The sequence below is a fragment of the Beta vulgaris genome, chromosome 7 (genome assembly GCF_026745355.1).
Source record: "Beta vulgaris subsp. vulgaris cultivar EL10 chromosome 7, EL10.2, whole genome shotgun sequence".
NCBI lineage: Eukaryota > Viridiplantae > Streptophyta > Magnoliopsida > Caryophyllales > Amaranthaceae > Beta > Beta vulgaris.
This window is the reverse complement of record NC_079208.1, coordinates 15,330,862-15,350,914: the sequence shown is the minus strand read 5'-3', so window position 1 is coordinate 15,350,914 and position 20,053 is coordinate 15,330,862. Positions and strand designations below refer to the sequence as shown.

Genomic DNA, 20,053 nt, shown 5'->3' with positions numbered 1-20,053 from the left:
ACCATGGGGTGACAAGTTGTATAAGGATCTTAAGGAGATCTATTGGTGGCCGAATATGAAGCGTGAAGTTGTTGAGTTCATGTCAAAGTGTCTGACCTGTCATAAAGTAAAGACTTACCATTAGAGACCAATGGGGAAGGTTAAATCCTTAGAGGTAATATGACAATAGTTACCATGTGAGCATTAAGATGGCTCCTTTTGAAGCATTGTATGGTAGGAAGTGTAGAGGTCCGATTTGTTGGAATGATTTTAGTAAAGAAATATAGTATTGGGAAAGAATTTATTGAGAAGATTATCAAGAATGTCAAGTTGATTCAGGCTAGAATTCAAGCTGCTCAAGATAGGCGGAAAAGTTGTGCTGATTTAAAGCGAAGAGAACATTAATTCGCAGTGGTTGCTAAAGTGTTTTTCAAAGTATCACCAATTAAAGGAGTGATGAGATTTGGAAAAAAGGGTAAATTAACTGCTATAATGTTCGCCAAGATTAGATTTTGCAAAGAATTAGGAAGGTATCTTACAAGTTGGCTTTGCCAATGCAATTTGAGAAAATGCATGATGTGTTTCATATTTCCCAACTTAAGAGATATTTCCCTAATGAGAGTCATGTTTTGGAGCCTGAAGGAATCAAAATTGATAGTAGTCTCACATATAAGGAAAGGCCTGTGAGAATACTTGATGAAAAGGTGCATAGTACAAGCAATAAGGATGTGAATATCGTGAAATTGCTTTGGACTAACTTTGAGTCTCAAGAGGCAATGTGGGAAGCCGAAGATGAAATAAAGAAGTATCCTTAGTTATTCCTTGAGGTGAGTTACGAGGGAGTAACTCGTTTTCTTTAAGAGGGTAGAATGCAATAGAATTTTGTGCTTTTTACCTTATTTTATAGTACTTTTATGCATTTTTTTGCAAATTTTGACAATTTGCACATGTTAGTGCAAAATAAATTGGTTCTCCATATGGAAAATGTGTTCACGAGACATAAAGTATAACACCGAAGCTCTTTCAACTTGTCCTGTCTTTGCTTTCAATCGAGGGCACCCTCATTTCTAGAGAAATAATCAGGCTGGTAGTGATCGCAACGGCTAGTTGAACCACGGAGTTCTTCACGGACTCCCAATAAATTCAAGTATACCATCTTCTTTCTCATTGCAAAGAAAAAGGTTGGGAGAAGTAAACAACAGAAGGATCCGAATCGGACACGTCTTTCCTTGTGTGTAGGAGATATAAAGCGAATGCATCGAAAAAGAGTACGAAGAAAGTCAAGGAGTTCTTATGGAGTAAGAAGAGAATTGGTGAAGAATAAGGCCCAGGACATTGGAATTCCAAATAACATGAATTGAGATGTCATTTCAAATTCTCTATCTTATGAGCTTTTTTCATATGTGCTAGAATTTGGTCAAATTCCCTATTTGAAATTATGAGTCATCCGCACACGAGATTGAATCCAATTCCAAAATTTAAAATGAAAGCTTAGAATCCAAACAAAGCCTAGGAATTTGAATTGCAATTCATCACAAGATTGTCCTAGCTTGATGGTCGTGAATAACTCAGAATAAACGTGGGTGTTTGGTAGGAAAAACATAAAAAAGGTGAAAACGCAAGTCAAGGTGGAAATCCAACACATTGCTTTCAACTATTGGAAGCCAAGCTTCAACATTGCAAATTATACGCGCCGTAAATTGATTTGCTCGTGCTTATTAAACACAGGCCAAGCGGGGAAAAAAAATTTAAAAAGAAATCAACCAGGAACGATAGATTATATTTGAAAGTATATTGATGTTCAGGATAAATTAGGGCTAAACAGATTTAACAGCATATGAACTAGTGAAATTTACTAAAACGTTTCTAATCTACCTTTCATCAAACATCCTCTTAATAAACCTTATTTGGATGCTTTCAAAAAAGAAGCTGCCACGTACAAAGCAAACATCAACACTACAAGCCTCAATTAAATCGGTAAACAGGGGAATCAAAAAGAAGATTGAGGCAACACATCATCCAAGAATATTGTGATTGTTGCACTGCAAACAGAAACCAACGTTATTTTACTGGATGAGTTGAGCTAGAACTCGGTTATTGAGACAGAATGCTCCATTCTTTCTGATTACTGCATTCATCGCCTCAATCGGTGAGGGGAACCGCACTGTTGCCATCCTAATAGGCCCTGATTGCAATGGCCTGCAGTTGTCAAATTTGGTTTCAAAAATTAATGCTAAAATAAGGAAAACCTAACAAATATGCTGCATTGTGCGAATAACTTTAAGTGCTGACCTAACAAATATTTCAAGGGAGGAAGCTTCGTAATTACAGCCAGATAAAAGGCGATCTATATCATCCGGAAGTGCATTTCGTGGTATTCCTTGAAATAATACCTGAATGACAGAAGAAATAACAGCAATATGTGTTACAGAAGTTAGCACCAGAAGACGGGCTACGATAAACTAGATACTCTCAACATCCTGAACTGATAGTATCTTAATATACTTCCTCCGTTTTTTAATATTCGCAACATTGAAATGCGCACAAGGACCAAGGAGAGGAGAGAATAAGAACCACCATGTTCTAGAACAGAGAAAGAGAATATTTTGCCAAAAAGGTCATTGTTGCAACTAATAGACAACTTCTTAAAATGGAGAACTTTGCAAGTACTAAAAAATCGAGGAAGTATATAACAATGGTTTATGACTAAATTTTCCAATATGCACAAGGAAATGAATGGAAATCATTCAACATTAATAATGGATTTCTTTTATATAAATTATGTCATATTTCTATCTAGGAGTACCAAGAGAAGCGAAACCTACTATAAAGTATAATGAAGCTATCAACTCAGACAAAAATAGTAAGAAAATCTTTATGTTCCATTCTTGAAACAAAATCACGACATGAAAATTGCATATCTGCAGTCAGCCAGGTACCACCCCAAAATCATTTCCTCCAGGGCATAGAGGAAAGTTCAAACTGAGATGCATTCCAAGGCCTATTTGAAGTACAATCCACATATACATCAGTGAACAATGTACGTAAAACGATATATCTTGAACTAAGGTCCCGTTATTTTCACCTTGAAAAAATAATTTCATGGGCTGTTTATTTCATGCAATTCATTCTAAAGAGTTTGTCTTGTAAGAGACCGCCTATTTTTAAATTAAAATTAGACAATGGTAAGCCCAATATTAAAAAGAGAATTAGCCCAATAGTGACTAGGTTAATTTATTGTTGTGACTAATTTAATCCGTTTAGTTAATAGGTCTACTTTTAAATTAAAATTAGACCGTCTTTTTTAATAATTTTTGCATTCTAAACCCAAAATTTGACTAAAATATGATGTTTGGAAATACATTAGACCTTCGATTCGGATTTGTCAGAATTCCTCATGTAATATAAGTGCCCAAAAAGAGGAAGTTCAATCCTAACACACATCTAGTGATGGCCACTGGTGCGGGGTGGGCGGGCCGGACCGTGGGCCGTAGCGGGCTGGGCTGAGATTTCACGGCCCAGGACCGGATCGTGAAATTCATGGGTTGGGTGGCTGGTCCGCGGGCTGAAAAGTCTTGGCCCACACCGGTCTGTTACCGGTTTTCACGGTTCGAGAAGCGGTTCTGGCGGTTCGTGGGTCTAGTGGGTTGGACCGGGCTGGCAGGCCGGCATGAGATATTTTTTATCAAAATTATTCATTATTGTTATATAAAATCTTTAAAATGAATAAAAATATATAGAATTATTAAAATTAATGAATAATTTCATTATTTTAAAATTTGATTGAATTATAATATATGCAATTTGATTTAAATATATACAATTTGATTAAAATATACACAATTTTGTTCAATAATAACTTGGACTGGGCTGGTCTGGTTCATGGGTTGGGATGAACCGGTTTCGTGGTCCGGGCTGGGTGGCTTTAGTAGCGGGCTTTAGTGGGCTGGGCTCAAGAAATCTGGCCCACGACCCACCCACCAATTTCACGGTTTGAGCTGGGCTGGACCGGGCTTTTTGCGAGACCGGCCCACACGGCCCACGAGGTGGGCTGGATTGGATGGGCTGGATTGGCCCGCACTGTTGGCCATCTCTACACACATCTAGCCATTTCCAGATTCCAGCACACATCAATCTGCTGATTTGTCAGAACCTTATTTAATATAACTGCCCAAAGATCAGGAAGTTCAATTATAGCACACATCTAGTCATTTCCAAATTCCAGCACGCATCAATCTGCTGCTAATAGCCCACCCCCATCCCCTCTTCTCCATAATTACCCAGGTGACAGTTTGGAAGTCAAGGGCAATGAAATTGGCAGCAAGATTAAATTGTAAAAAATAGGTAAAGGGAGGAAAGTTACGTTGAAAAATATTGCACTCATCCTTCCACGCGTGTTATCTCTCCCTAGTTTTCTAGATTATAAGTTTGTTTTACTTTTCACTTTTTATTGAACTAATATTTGTTTCTTTCTTTTATCTTCTTTAGTTTAATTGGGAAATGAGTAAGATTGTTTGTTAGGGATAGTATAAATATAGATCAACTTAACGACATCTTGAAAATTGAATACTTAGTGAGGGAAATGGTTACTTAGAAAGTTTTAACCTCTCGAATGTTGGTTAGGTTGTAATCGGATTAATCATCAATACAATCATATCTTAGAGCATGTTTGGTTCATGATTTTTGGGATCCAAGAAACAAAATCAAATACCGATTCCCTTTCTTTTTGTTTGGTTGAACCTATCATCAATCCATTACCATTACTTGTTGGTTATAAACTCCCCCAATTTGTTACCATTTAATCCCCCTCAAGTAACAAAATGCACTTTTTGTGGTAATAGTTACTATTCCAAGGCTTGAACCAAACACCTTATAATGGTAACCATTTTTGTTACCATTCCTCTTTTCTATTTGTTTTCATTCCCTTTCCATTCCATATATTGAACCAAACAACCCCTTAGGGTGTGTTCTCCTCAACTTAAAAAATTAATTTTCAGGTCCAATAAGTTCAGATAAGTTGCAATAAGGTCCAATCAGGACAATAAGGGTGCGTTCTATTCAACTTATTGGCCCTGAACTTATTGGACCTTATCTGAATTGAACTTATTGAACCTGAACTGAACTTATTGGAACTTATTAAACCTGATTGGACCTGATTCAACTTATTGGACCTGATTGAACCTGATTGGAACTTATCGGACCTTATTGGAACTTATTGACCTTATTGAAACTTATTAGACCTTATTGGCCCTGATTGAAACTTATTAGACCTTATTGGACCTGATTGAAACTTATTTGACATTATTAGACAAAAACATTGACCATGAATAACATAAATATTACCACTAACGTAAATACTACCCCTCAAAATTTTTATGGAGTAATAATTATTATAATTCGTCCTTTAAAAAATAATGAGTATTAATTATCTCTTATGATAATTAATTTAACAAAAAAAATTACTATTTATATATTTGCCTATACATAACTTTCATTACTAATAGCAATATGAATAATCAAATAATAGACAATAATACAAGTATAATACTATACATTGTGGTACTTTAATAAAAAATTCTAATAATAACATAATCAGCTAATAGTAATATGAATAATAAAATAATAGACATAATACAAATAAATAATAAAATAATAGACATAATACAAATAAATAATAAAATAATAGACACTAATACAAGTATAATACTATATAATCATTGTGGTACTTTAATTAAAATTCTAATAATAACATAATCCGCTAATAGTGATATGAAATTATGAATAACAAAATAATGGGAAATAATACAAATGTTTATTACACATTACTATTTGGACCATATTGGACCTTATTAGACCTGATTGGAACTTATTGGACCTTATTAGACCAGATTGGAACTTATTGCACCTGATTGGAACTTATTGCACCTTATTAGACCTTATTGGAACTTATTGCACTTATTAGACCTTATTGCAACTTATCTGAACTTATCTGAACTTATTTGAACTTATTGGACCTGAAACTTAATTTTTTAAGTTGAACAGAACGCACCCTAAGTTCCAATCATGTCTAATAAGGTCCAATAAGTTCCAATCATGTGCAATAAGTTTCAATCAGATGCAATAAGTTTCAATTAGGTGCAATAAGGTCCAATAAGTTCCAATCAGGTTTAATAAGTTTCAAATAGTCAATGTTCAATAAACATTTGTATTATTGACCATTATTTTACTATTCATAATTTCATATCACTATTAGCTGATTATGTTATTATTAGAATTTTAATTAAAGTACCACAATAATTATATAGTATTATACTTGTATTAGTGTCTATTATTTATTAAATATTTGTATTATTGTCTATTATTTTATTATTCATATTACTATTAGCTGATTATGTTATTATTAGAAATTTTTCTTAAAGTACCACAATGTATAGTATTATACTTGTATTATTATCTATTATTTGATTATTCATATTACTATTAGCTAATTATATTATTATTAAATAATATTATAATCATGGTCAAATAATTAAGGTTAACAATAATCATCACTATAATTACAATATTTTGCAATTCGTCTTTAAATAAGGAGTTAATGCATTCTACTACCTTCAAGTAAATGAAAGTGGAGTGAAAATTTTTCATTTGTGTCAATTTTAACTGGTTAGCAATAAATGTTAATTAACTTTTGATTTTCTACTAGTGCTTTATAAAATCAAAACAAGACTATTAGATATATTAGTGGTGAAAGTTATATATAAACAAATATATAAATAGTAAATTTTTTTCGTTAAATTAATTATCATAAGATATAATTAATAATTATTATTTTTTTAAAGGAAGAATTTTAATAATCATTACTTCATAATAAATTTTGAGAGGTAGTATTACCATTAGGGGTAATATTTATGTTATTAATGGTCAATTTTTTGTCTAATAAGGTCAAATAAGTTTCAATCAGGTCCAATAAGGTCTAATAACTTTCAATCAGGGCCAATAAGGTCTAATAAGTTTCAATAAGGTCAATAAGTTCCAATTAGGTCCAATTAGGTCCAATAAGTTTCAATCAAGTTCAATCAGGTCCAATAAGTTGAATCAGGTCCAATCAAGTTTAATAAGTTCAGCTCAGGTTCAATAAGTTCAGCTCAGGTTCAATAAGTTCAGTTCACATAAGTTCAAATAAGTTCAGGGCCAATAAGTTGAAGAGAACAAACCCTTAGTAGTTTTCTCCTCTTTTCTTCATTAGACCTTTTTATACTGTTTTTAATAAGAATTAACTACGAATCATCTTGGTTCTTAGCACTTCTTTTTCCTTCTATTGTGTTTCTCTTCAATTTTTAGTCCTAGAATCAAAGACTAATTTTTCATAATTTATAGTAGTAGTTGATAAACACTAGTAGTATATCTAAAATGTGAGACTCAATTCCTAATATGCTACCCTATGTTATCGAGACTCGTCTTGTTGGGTATATTGATGATATGGGGCTCAAGGAGGTGTATGGGTGAAGACATGAGATTGCGTAGAAGGAAAAAAGGCGTTAAAATGTTGTTCAGGAGCTTCGCCGATTGGGTCAGGCAGTGCCGCCCAATTGGGACCGAGACTGGCAGAGCAGGGAAATTTGTGCAATGTCTGATGACTTCGGTATTCTTTGCCCGATTGGGCGAAGGATCGTATTTACGATCATCCTTTCGCCTGATGGGTCCCGCATATGCTTTATGCTGGAAATTAGTCGTTCGATTGGGCGGTCTTGCCCGACCCAATCGGGCGGTGGGCTATTTTGGCCTAATTCGACGAGGAAACGCGTTTTTTCCGAAGGGGTATAAATAGGCTTAACCTAATAGGCATATAATTGTATTCTACATTATTATTCTCATATTCAAGAGAGAAAAAGTTAGAGAGAGAGGTCTTGGAGTGTTTTTGGTAATCTTTCTTGAACGTTCATTGATTCCTAGTGGAGATTCGTGGTTTTTCTCCTAATTCTTGGGTTTCCACGTAAATATTCTTGTGTGTCTTTTATTGCCTTGTTATTCGTTGTTCTATTATTGTTTGCTATTACTTGCTAGATTGATAGTGAATAGAACTCACTAGTGGTTAGAGCTAGGTTGGTTTATTGTCTAGATCTAGAAGTAATTAACAATGGAGGATGCGAAGGTCAGAATTGAGAAGTTTGATAGAACATATTGTGGATATTGGAAGATGCAAATTGAAGAATTCCTATCAAAAGAATATGTATCAACCCTTGTCTGCAAAGTCAGATAACATTGAAGAGGCTAAGTGGAAGGTACTCGATCGGCAGGCACTAGCGGTGGTGCGATTGTCATTGGTTCGGACGGTGGCGTTCAATGTCAAGGATACAAAACAACAACGGGATTAATCAAAGTAGTGTCAGATATGTATAAGAAGCCCTCGGCAATGTATAAGGTATATCTGATGCGCCGTTTTGATTTAAATGGTAAATTTGCTGCTGAATATATTAATTTAATTCAATAATAAGTCAATTATCTTCGATTAATATTGTCTTTGAGGATGAAGTAAAAGCCCTAATTTTGTTGTCTTTCTTACCTACTGCTTGGGAAATTGTTGTATATGTTGTTAGTAATTCTTCTAGTAAAGAAAAACTAATTTATGATGTTGTGTGTAGTCAGATTTTTTTGGTGGCGGCATTCGAATGAAAGAGAGTGGAGAATCATCTGGGGCATACTGTACAGTGCACAGGGTAGAAGGAGGGGAAAACAAAAGGGAAAAGGGAAGAATATTAAGGAAAGATCAAAGTCAAGGGGTCAAAGTAAGTCAAAAGGTTTACTTGTTGGAATTGTGTGAAAAAGGTCATCCAACGAGGGATTGTCCACATCCCAAGAACAAGGATGGAAAATCTGACCATAATGAGAAACAGGAGGATAGTGATAACTCATCGATAATTTCTACATTGAATGAGATTAAGGAGGCTTTGATTTTGAGTGTTGATAGTTCCATAGAGTCGTGGATTCTAGATTTGGAGGCATCGTTTCACTCTTCTCCCATGAGGGAGGTGTTTCACAACTTCAAGGCAAAGAAGTTGGGAAAGGTTTATCTTGATGATGACAAGACCTTAGATAATATAGGGAAGGGAGATGTGGTTGTGAGGATTGTGAACGGAGGGACATTAAAACTACATTATGTTAGGTACATTCCAGGCCTAGCAAAAAATCTAATTTGTGTGAGTCAATTGGACTCATGTGGCTACAAAATTGTGTTATGTGAGGGAAGATGGAAAATTTTCAAAGGTTTAATGATTTTGGCTAGAAGTACTAAGATGCGAACCCTATACACTATTGCAAGGTGTACATACATGATTTGAGACCAAATTATAGCATACTAGACTTGGTCACATGAGTGAGAAAGGGACGAAAATTTTAGTTTCGAGTGGTCAATCGTCAGGGTTGAAATCAATTGACATGAAATTTTGTGAGAGTTGTGTTTATACTTTATGGCAAGCAGAAAAAGATGACTTTCACAAAAACCAGGAAAGAGTTGAAATCTGAGAAGTTAGAATTGATGCACACTGGCTTATGGGGGTCCTTCCCGAGTCAGATCCATTGGAGGCTCACGGTATTTTGTTACTTTCATTGATGACCACAGCAGGAAGGTATGGGTCTATTTCATGAAAAAGAAATCTGAGCTTCATGAAACCTTTAGGAAGTGGAAAGCTCGGGTTGAGAATCAAACCGAAAAGAAGATTAAGTGCATTAAGTCTGATAATGGAGGTGAGTATGAATGGCAAAATATAGAAACTCTGTGAGGAGAATGGCATCGTTCTCAAGAGGATTGTTCTACAGAGAATATGAGGTTGCACGCAGGGCTAACAAAGACATTATGGGCAGATTCAGTTAGCACAACAACTTACTTGATCAACAGAGGACTATCAATTCTATTGAAGTTCAAGTTATCATAGGAGGTTTGGAGTGGAAAGGAGGTAAGCATTTCTTTTCTAAAATTATTTGGTTGTGTTGCTTATGTTCAATCTAAAAAATGTGACAAATTAGACCCAAAAGCTGTTAAATGTTATTTTATTGGGTATGGTTATCAGAAGTATGGGTAACGGTGTTGGGAACCTAAGGTAAGAAAATTCTGAGACAATGTGATGTCACTTTTGATGAGACTATGATGTACAAGATAAATCTGAGATTACTGAGATAGTGGGAGTTCAAGAGAAGGAGTTTGTGGAGATTGGAGACATTGATGGAAGAGATGTCATTGTTCCGGAACGGCTTGAGCAACATAGAGATGTAGCTCAAACTCTTGATTCAGATGAGTCAAATATCTCACACCCAGGTAATTTAGAGAGTGTTGTTATCACACCACCAAAAGGCTAGAATAGTCTCTCAAGTTGACTTGAGAAAATCCACAAGGGCATCCAGAACACCTCATCGATATTCACCTTCTATGTTTTATTTGCTACTAACTTATGCAAATGAACTAGAATCATACAAGCAATAAACTGGAATGACTCATCTAGGTGGGAGCTATATGCAGTCCCTCGAAAAGAATCAGACATGAGAGTTGTCTACATTGCCTGTAGGCGTGAGAGCACTTAGCAACAAGTGGATCTTCGATGGAAGTGTCAGGTATTTCCTACAACACGAGGGCATAGATTACAATGAAATGTTTGCTCCTGTTGTGAAATTGACCACTATTTGTATCTTATTGGCTATTAATGCTGCTGAAAATTTGTTCTTAGAACATATGGATGCTAAAATTGCTTTTCCACATGGTGATCTAGATGAGAAGATCTACATGAAGCAACCGGATGGCTTTAAAGTTCGAGGAAAGGAGAACTTAGTGTGCAAGCTCTAGAGGAGTTATGTGGATTCAAGCAAGCTCCGAGATAGTGGTACATAAAGTTTGACACGTTCATGTGTAGCAATGGAGGTAATGATCATTGTTGTTATTTTCAGAAGTACGTAATGATTATGTTTAGTTACTTCTGTATAATGTTGATGATATGCTGATTGTTGGTACGAGCATGGAGGTGATAAATAGTGTGAAGGGAAAGCAATATTTGAGATGAAGGATTTGGGTGAATCTACACAAATCATAGGCATGAAAGGGACAAGTCTACTGGTAAGTTGAAGTTATCTCATAAAGATAATATTCTTAAGGTGCTCAAGAGGTTTAATGTGGGAGATGCAAAACCCAAAAACTCGCCGCTTCCTAGCAATCTCAAATTGACAAGGGAGCATTCACCAAGTACAGAAGCAGAATACGAGCGGATGGCTACTGTTCCTGTGCTTCAGTTGTTGGTAGCTTGATGTAGGCCATGGTGTGCACACGGCCAGACATTGTTTTGCTGTGGGAGTTGTTAGTAGATTTGTTTCTAATCCAGGTGAGAAACATTGGGATGTTGTAAAGTGGTTACTAGGATACTTGAAGGGCACTTTAGGTATGAGGCTTTGCTTCAGGCACAAAGGAGTAAAGCTTGAGGGTTATGTTGATGCTGATTTCAGTGGAGATATCGATACAAGCAAGAGTACGTCTGGATATGTCACTACTTTAGGTGGTACTGCAGCGAGTTGGATGTCCAAGTTACAGAAGTGTATTTCTTTGTCTCCTAGAGAGTCTGAGTATGTGGCTATGTCGGAAGCAGGTAAGGAGTGGCTTATTGGTTTTCTCAAGATGGGCATTAAATTAGAAAAAGTGGTACTTTATAGTGATAGTCAAAGTGCACTGCATTTGGCTAAGAATCCCATGTATCATTGTAGGACTAAGCACATTCGTCGGCGCTTTCACTACATCAGGAGTTTAGTGGAGGAGAATGTGTTGTGTCCGGAGAAAGTGTTGGGTGCTTAGAACCCAACGGATATGCTCACTAAGAGTGTGAGTCGTGAAAAACTCCGGTTGTGCAGGACCTTAGTTGGCCTTCGATGATTGTTAATGAAGGTGGTGCATTAGGATTTGAGATGAATGAGAGGATGATAAAGCTATGAAGTTTTCTTCACTTACACCTATCTCCAAGTGTGAGATTGTATGGGTGTGGAGATGAGGTTGCATAGATGGAAAAAAGGCGTTAAAATGCTCTTCTTTGCCCGATCGGGTCGGGCAGTGCTGCCCGATCCGGGCGAAGGACCGTGTTTACGACCAGGCGTCCTTTCGCCCGATTGGGCCCGCGTACGTTTAGTGCTGGGAATTAGTCGCCTGATCAGGCGGTCTTAAACGTTCATCAATTCTTAGTGCAGATTTGTGTTTTTTCTCCCCGTTCTTAGGTTTCCACGTAAAAGTTCTAGTTTGTCTTTTATTGCTTTGTTATTCGTTGTTCTATTATTGTTTGCTATTACTTGCTAGATTGATAGTCAATAGAGCTTACACGTCTAAGAGTATCGGATACCGGTACTGGTATTCGAAATTAATATTTTATAAAATAAATTTAATAACAAATTCACTAATCTAAATCTACATAATATAAAAGAAAATAAAAAGAAAGTGAGTAGACTGATCCATTACTTGCTCTCCTATAAAAACCATCATTTGCTTTCACGCCAAAGAAAAAAAAAAAAAAAAAGGAGAGAGAAGAATAAAAAAGAAAACTGAAAAAGTCAAACATTGAAGCTTGCACTTTGAGTCGCCCTGGCAGGCTCCACATGACTACACCCCCTTTTTTTCTTTTACAAATAAAACAAGACAAAAGACAAAGAAGACGGGTAGCCACTCCCACCACGCAGCCACCATGAAGCCACTGAAAGCTTCTCACAACACCACGAAGTCACCATACTGAAAGCTTCTCACAACACCACGAAGCCACCATGAAGCCGCTCACATGTCAATGATGACTTAAAGCCCTAAGTATCGTCCTCTTCCATCTACATTTAGGATTTCTTCAAAGATTATATATTTCGTAATAGATTGATAATTGTATTAGGATGATAAAAATTTGTTTCCTAAGATGAGTTAGATTAGATCTTGCTAGATGCTAATTCTACTAGGGATAGGCATTTCATCCTCTATATAAAGGGGGTATGGAATCATTATTTTTTATGCTTATCAAATACGTGAAGAGAGATTACAAAAATTATTAGGTTTCTAGTTAGAGTTCTTGAAAAAGATTGTAATTCACGGGATCTATGAGTTTGGGGTTTTGCTAATATTCGTTGAAAGATTAGTCAAACGGTTGGTGGTTTTTCTGGTACTGGTAAAGGGAAAGGTTTCCACGTTAAATTTGCATTTGTCATTGCTTTAATTTTAGCTCCTTAGATTTGTTTATATTGTTTACTTGCTAACCCTACTCCCCTCTCCCTCCCCCCACCCCCTCTCGAGGTGGTTCAAAACTTTTATGGCTGTACAGTTTTAACTATTGACGCAGTTGTGCAATGGCAGCTGCCATGGAAGGAGTTCCTCAGGGAATTGGGAAAGGGGAGACACTAACAAGGAGAGAAACCCAACTCAAACAACGCGCCCCCCCCCCTTAATTTTTAAAGTACATCGAAGTCTAGCAGAACATTGAATTAAAGTACATCGATTAAAAATAAAGTACGTAATTCTAAGACTAGCAGAACATAGAAGTCTCAAAGTACCTAATAGATCCAACAATAAAAGAAAAGCACCGACAAGAAAATACTATAACAAGGGAAAAACCATTGGCAATCAGATTTCATTGCTTGGTTGAAGAATTTGGGAGTTATCAGGGCCTCTCCTCGGCTTGGGGGTTCAGTGTTGAGGGCTTTCAATTGTTAGCTTTTCTGTTGTTATCTGATTATCTTGTAGCCTCATGAGTTAGGCTTGCTCATCTTGTTTTCTTTAGATGCTCAGGTCTAGCTTGATTGTATAATTTGATTGGACACTGTACTTGATTTACTTGAGATGGATTGCCTCCTCAACTCCGGGTGTGGTTCACACTATCTACCTTATTGACGGAATACTTTGTTTTGAGTAAGGCTTTCTATCTCTTGTGTTTCTAATGAAATTCAATCCCAAACTATCAAAAAAGAAACTCAAGGGAAAACCATTTCCGGAAAAAAAAAAAAAAAAAAAAGAAGCTAAAGGGAAAACAAATTTCGCCAGCAAACTCAGAATGGAAAGTCCATGCAAAGCTTAGCAGCCGAAACCAGATATATCAAAAAGGGGCAGCAGCTTCCATCAAGAGCAATCAGAGGTACTCAACAGCCTTCATGCATATGGTTTGCACTAAGATAGAGTTCATTTCAAATCAAACAAGCACATAAGTTTAAAGAAAAATACTTAAATTGCTAAAATCCCAAAATTTCCTGACAGGACAAAAGTTTTAACCATGTTCTACATGAATCTTAGTCCAACAAGTTCATGTCTTCTTTAAGCATTTAAATACCCTTTAACTCAAACCATCGAAGAAAAAGAAAAGATCAAAAATATATAATAACCGAAGGAATTTCAAAAAGTAATCCCACTTACATATCTTCCATTATAAGGTGTTACAAGATCCCATTGTCGATGATCTACAACCTGAATTGAACAAACCAGCATAAATACAGCATGACTGCAAAAAAAAAAGTTGAATGGAAGATATCAATTTTATCACCTTCTCCATTCTGAAAGATCGGCTCCTCCTGGTAAGCTCTCGAAAGGCAGCACTGAAGTCCGCCATAGAGCGAAACTGCACCAGCCTGAGACAGACAATGAGAAAGATATATTTTACAGATGCTTCTCCATGTATCTAAGATCACGACAGCACTTTGGAGAATCCATTACAAGACATTGGTGCTAAAAAGAATATTTAAAGCAGAAAACAATCCATTACAATAAAATTAAAAACTAGTTTGGTCACCACTAACTAGCAAAAAATATTGTTCCTCCATGATGTAACAATTTATAACCAACAATGCACATTATGAAACAACCATAAGAATAAAGTAATATGAAATGACTAATGTGAGCAGTAAAGTAAATGCAAAAAGCTACATAAATCAGGAAAATTACATTGCCATCGGATGGAAGATCCTGTTATATTCAACCTTAATGTCATCCAATGTCAAGTTGGATCCTTCAAACAAATTGATGATATCAGTCTTCAGTGTATTTGCTGAGATGCCAAATAGTCTCCCATAGACCAAACCTACGTTTACAAAATGAAAATCATGAAAACAATAGCCACAATACCAAATACACAGAAGTATATTATCTTCCCTATATCATTTATGATGGGATATCCGTATCATAACAACGAAAATTAAAAAAAAAAGGAATATTTTAACTGCGACAGTTGTGCATCCCAAAAAGTGAAAGCTCATAATATCTGCACTACTATAAGTATAAATGCAATTTCTTCGACCCACTCAACCTGAAGCACTCCAATCAACGAGGACAGATGTTGACAATCTGTCTATACTTCATAATGTGTATCGAAGTCTTTCAAATTCTACAAAAGTGCAAATGCAAAAAATTACTTGAAGCGGGACCCTTCAGATGAAAAAATTTTCTTTGTTGTTTGGCTGGATTTGCCGTTTTAGTAATTATGTATCAAATGTCAATCATCTAAGGTCTATAACATTGTGGGTAGTCACTCTGTAGAAAAACCCAGCTAGGGAGAGGCCTCCTATAGTGCTCACTTATTCTAGGCGTGGCAGAAGGAATCAAAGGAGTGGGAAGGCATAACAAATTCTGTTAATTGTCTGCTGAGGTGTCACTCATGTGTCAGGTGAGTGTGGCTGCTGTAGCTATAAAAGGAAAAAGAGAAGAGAGAGAAAGGCATTCAGAAAATTGTAAGGGAAACACTAGTGGGAGAGATCTGGCCTCTCGAATGCCAAGAACAGCTTGTAATTATTTTTGCTTTCAATAATCAAATTCTCTCTCTCTGGCTGCTGAACTTGATTTCTTATTGAGTGTGAACAATTTTGAGAATACCTTGAGTGCTTGTGTGAATTGCAGAGTTCCAATTCATTACACACTCTTTGAGATCTAGCAATATAGTCAGGATGAAGTTCGTCGATAGTTTGTAAATTAGGCTACTAAGATCACCATATACTGATATACACCTAGTGATGACTTGGTAGGCCCTCAAAGCCAAAACTATTCAATTATCTAATAGAGAGTCAATACTATATTTTCTTGAAATTGTACATCACAATGTTTGGTAATTTCAAAAAGAAATAAATTGTCGGTAATAATTTGAAATCAACCTATGAGATTATTATTTTCAATAAGAAGATAGGTGGCTCATTAGTTTACAAAAGAAGGAAACAAAGGAGAGGAACTAGAAAGAAATTATAAGGATATAGGTGGGATCTTAATACTTTCTTTGCTACAAACATATGGGTATGGCACGGACACCATTTAGCTAGTTAGCTATTCTATTGCCACCAATCTCCCTCTAGTCTCGACACACATTGGCTGCCATCGATCAAGCAATCACTTGCTATGACCCCATATCAGGGTTGCCTAAGTCTCACCGCGACTAAAAGCCTTAAATTTCCATTTTCCTTCCTCTTAATAAAATGTCCGAAGTTCAAAATTTTAGATATCCTAGACTAATCAACTCAACATCATTGTTAATGGGTTGTAAAAAGAGAAGAAAGCTAAATTCTGATTTCTAAGACCATTAGCTTTCAAATTTTATGTCAAGTTCTTCATGTCTAATTTCTATGCGAAACCCAACCCAGATCTCATGTCTACACCTTGTCATGTCATGTCAAAACAAGTATGGGTGGGGTAAAAGCGAAGTCCGAGCATCACTAGCATCAAATACTCCATCTGAGTTTCATTGTTACATTGTCCAAAACTCCCAAACCCCAATAATTAATAACCATGACTTCACTAAAATAACCCTTAAAGTATTATGTATCCCCTCTCCATTACTTCATTTGAATAAGGTATGTTTGAAAATCTTATCATATTCTATTACACATACACAAACGTGACTATAATATGGACTTCCCAAAATAGTAAAGGTACTATATTCAAGTACGATCATGGTGTCAAAACAAGGCCGCATTGTATCGTATAGCTCGTGTCGGAAAGGTTTTCAAATCTACCGAATCGATATTACCCGCAACGTAAAGGTGTAAAAAACCGCAATTTAGTCGGGTTTTAGGGATATTTCATGGTTTGAACCGATATTCAGCGGTACGTCTATCGAATCATCCCCGTTCCCGCATCACCGTGACCGTTATCGCGACCGTGATCGTATTTTCGAACTATGAGTACAATAGTATGATTCCTACAGCTTAGTCGGGACACTTTTCTAGCATGTTTTAGCTTATTGGACAAATAAAGTAGTTAAAGTATCCCTAGGGCACGTTTCAAGATTATCCTTCCAGAAGGGGCCTATGGTGTGCATTTTTCACCATAAGTTAAGTTCTTCATAAAACTATAGTGTAATAGAACATATTGATTATCCTCAATTATTTCCTTTTGGTCCTTTTCCTATGAGGATTGAGGATATTGTTTCAAGATTATATAAAGATAATGGATTTATATGCAATGATAATTAATTTTATAAATATCACTATAGTCTACTTCTTGTGGTATTTAATCATGGTAATGACAATAAAATTATATGCAAATTCGAGAGAGAAGTTTCATATTAATGTCCATGATAATACATGTCCCGCCTTGTTCCATATATTATCATTATCGCTTGTTACCACCTCTAAAGTATGGCAATACAACTTCATAAAAACAAAACACATAATAAGAGAGGGAGTTGCATCTCTATATAGCTTGGGATAGAACTTACAAAATTATATACTTTAAAAAGAATCATCAAAATTCAGTACTAAGTACTTTGTTTTCCTTAATTTTTGATTTATTTCATCATGCTAAAAAGTTAGTGCGGATACATCTGGTGGCGGAGCCACGTTGTGACAAGGGGTAGCATGTGCTACCCCTGATTTTTTAAAGTAAAGAAATAGATGCTCAAAACACGAACCCAAAACCTAATTGACGTTCGCCATTCCACGTCTCCTTTCTCTCGACTTGCCCAATCCAATTGTCCGATGCCCTAATTTCGTCTTTCAATTTGCCATTGTCAGCGTCCAGAGTGCTAGTGGCCTTGATTTGGTTGCAGTTGCAAAGTCTCAATTCCCACGGGTCTTTTCGTGTGAATGTCTCTTAATGGCACAATGACGATGCTGCGTGTTGGTGGTCTTGTTGGCTGCTAGAGATTGTCAACGCCTCAACGGTGAGGGGCACAGAGGCACTGAGGGGGCGTTTGGTTCACGAAGTGGTATGTTTGGGATAAGGAATGAAATAGGAGTGGTATAGGGTTGGAACTTGATACTTGATTCCATGTGTTTGAATATGTTTTGGAATGAAGTTTTTCCTTCTTATTTTATACCTAAGGTTTGGTATGAGTCATATCCACTTCCCCCTTGGGTTTCTAAACCCCATACCTTATGGGTTTGAGGTATGGGTTTAGAAATTCAAAATTTTACAAACAAACACTAGGTATAGGTTTTAGTCATTCTAAACCCATACCTCATACCTTATTTTTTTGAACCAAACATCCCCTGAGTGTTTAGTTTTCTTTTTTCTTTTCCCTCAACATCTTTTACCTCCTTTTTCATCTAATGTTGGTTGTTAATTTATAGAATGGTATTATATAAGGAATTTGATTATATCCATTCACCTTTTTGTGTGTAAGTTGCTTGCTTTGGCCGTTGCCTTCTCAAATCTATAAATTTTGATTTATTGATCATGCAAATTTACAAATTTCTAGACGTGTAGAATTTGAATTGTGTAATGTTGAATATTGGTTTACAAATGTGACTTGTGAATTATTAGTAAATTATTTTGTGAATTATTGAATAATATACAATTATACAAAGTATCAAGTTGTGAATTTGTGACGAGTTGAGTTGTGAGATTTCATTAATGTTAAGAATTGCAACATGCGTAAGAAACTCAATTCTAAATTTTAAAAAACTAATCATGAAAAATTGTAATTTTCTTTTATCAAAGTACTTTGAGGTTGTATTCAGATTTTGTAACATTCTGCAGGTAGTTATTTTGGTTATTTTTGGTAGTGATAGTACCGCAAAATTACGCCACCGGTGACTCGATATCCTGGATCCGCCACTGCCATACATGGTCATTTTTCAGTCAAGCTAACGTTAATTTTTCTCCAGCAAAAATTTAATATCATATTACTAGTGTGCACAGTCTATAACTGAAAACCCTAAATAAAAAAAGAAAATAATGCTATGAGAATTGTAACAAAATGGGTGCAAATGTAAGAACCTGGAGATGGCGGATGAAGAAAAGAATCAATTGGGGTTGGTGAATGCGGATGCTGAGGTAGAGGTTGATGTTCATTCCTAGTTGAAAAATGGCGCGGTGAATCACGAAGAAAAAGTGGAAGATTTTGGGGGGTTCTTCCGTTGGTTGATTTAAGCAAGTGATTCAATATCTGAATTCCTCTTGATCGAATCATCGCTGTTTTTGAAGTAACGGAGATCGGATTAGTTGAAGGATGAAGGGGATATAGGCTGGTAAAAGAGGGTTTAGTGGGGTTGGAGAATGGAGAGTGAAGAACATTAAGAAATAAGAATGAGCAAAAGTGTGTTAATGGGCTCTTTCAAAAAAAAAAAAAAGTGTGTTAATGGGCTTAAATATGTTTAGTCTCACGCTGTCATTGGTCCATTTTATTTATTTTTCTAAGCTAGCTTTGGATGAAAAAAAAAATTGTCAAAAAAAAAACCTTTTACGAGTTCATTTTTGCAAAAAAAAAAAAAAAAAACTTATAAAGTATTATTTGCAAAAACAAACCTAGTACCATTTTTCGGTGTTAACCATAGAATTTTCGACGTTGACCACCTCTAGCCACCACTAACAACACCTGCGCCCAACCCCCCACCCACCCCTGCAGCCCCCCACTTCACCCCTAGCCCAGCCCCCACCACCTGGAGCCCACCCCTGCAGCCCCCCACTTCACCCCTAGCCCAGCCCCCACCACCTGGAGCCCACCCATCCCCACCAGCACCCCCAACCCTCCTCCCCCTCCTTTTGTCCACCCCCCCCACCACACCGCAGCGCACCCCATCCCCCTGTAGCTCCCCCCTCCACAACCTAGAAAATCTGAACTCACCATCATCACATGACCATAACACCATGAAACCCCCCTCACCACCACCA

General features: G+C 36.3%; 1 protein-coding gene across 1 annotated transcript; it reads right to left on the bottom strand.

Annotated features, from left to right (window-relative positions):
* Window positions 1-1,726: 1,726 nt before the first annotated feature.
* LOC104898764 (hypothetical protein) lies at window positions 1,727-19,795 on the bottom strand. Its single transcript, XM_010685867.4, has 6 exons — window positions 19,160-19,795; window positions 14,903-15,038; window positions 14,505-14,589; window positions 14,378-14,428; window positions 2,272-2,372; window positions 1,727-2,178 (listed from the first exon to the last, which is right to left on the bottom strand). The coding sequence occupies exons 1-6, from the start codon at window positions 19,350-19,352 to the stop codon at window positions 2,046-2,048; spliced, it is 699 nt and encodes a 232-aa protein (XP_010684169.1). The 5' UTR covers window positions 19,353-19,795; the 3' UTR covers window positions 1,727-2,045.
* Window positions 19,796-20,053: the final 258 nt, after the last annotated feature.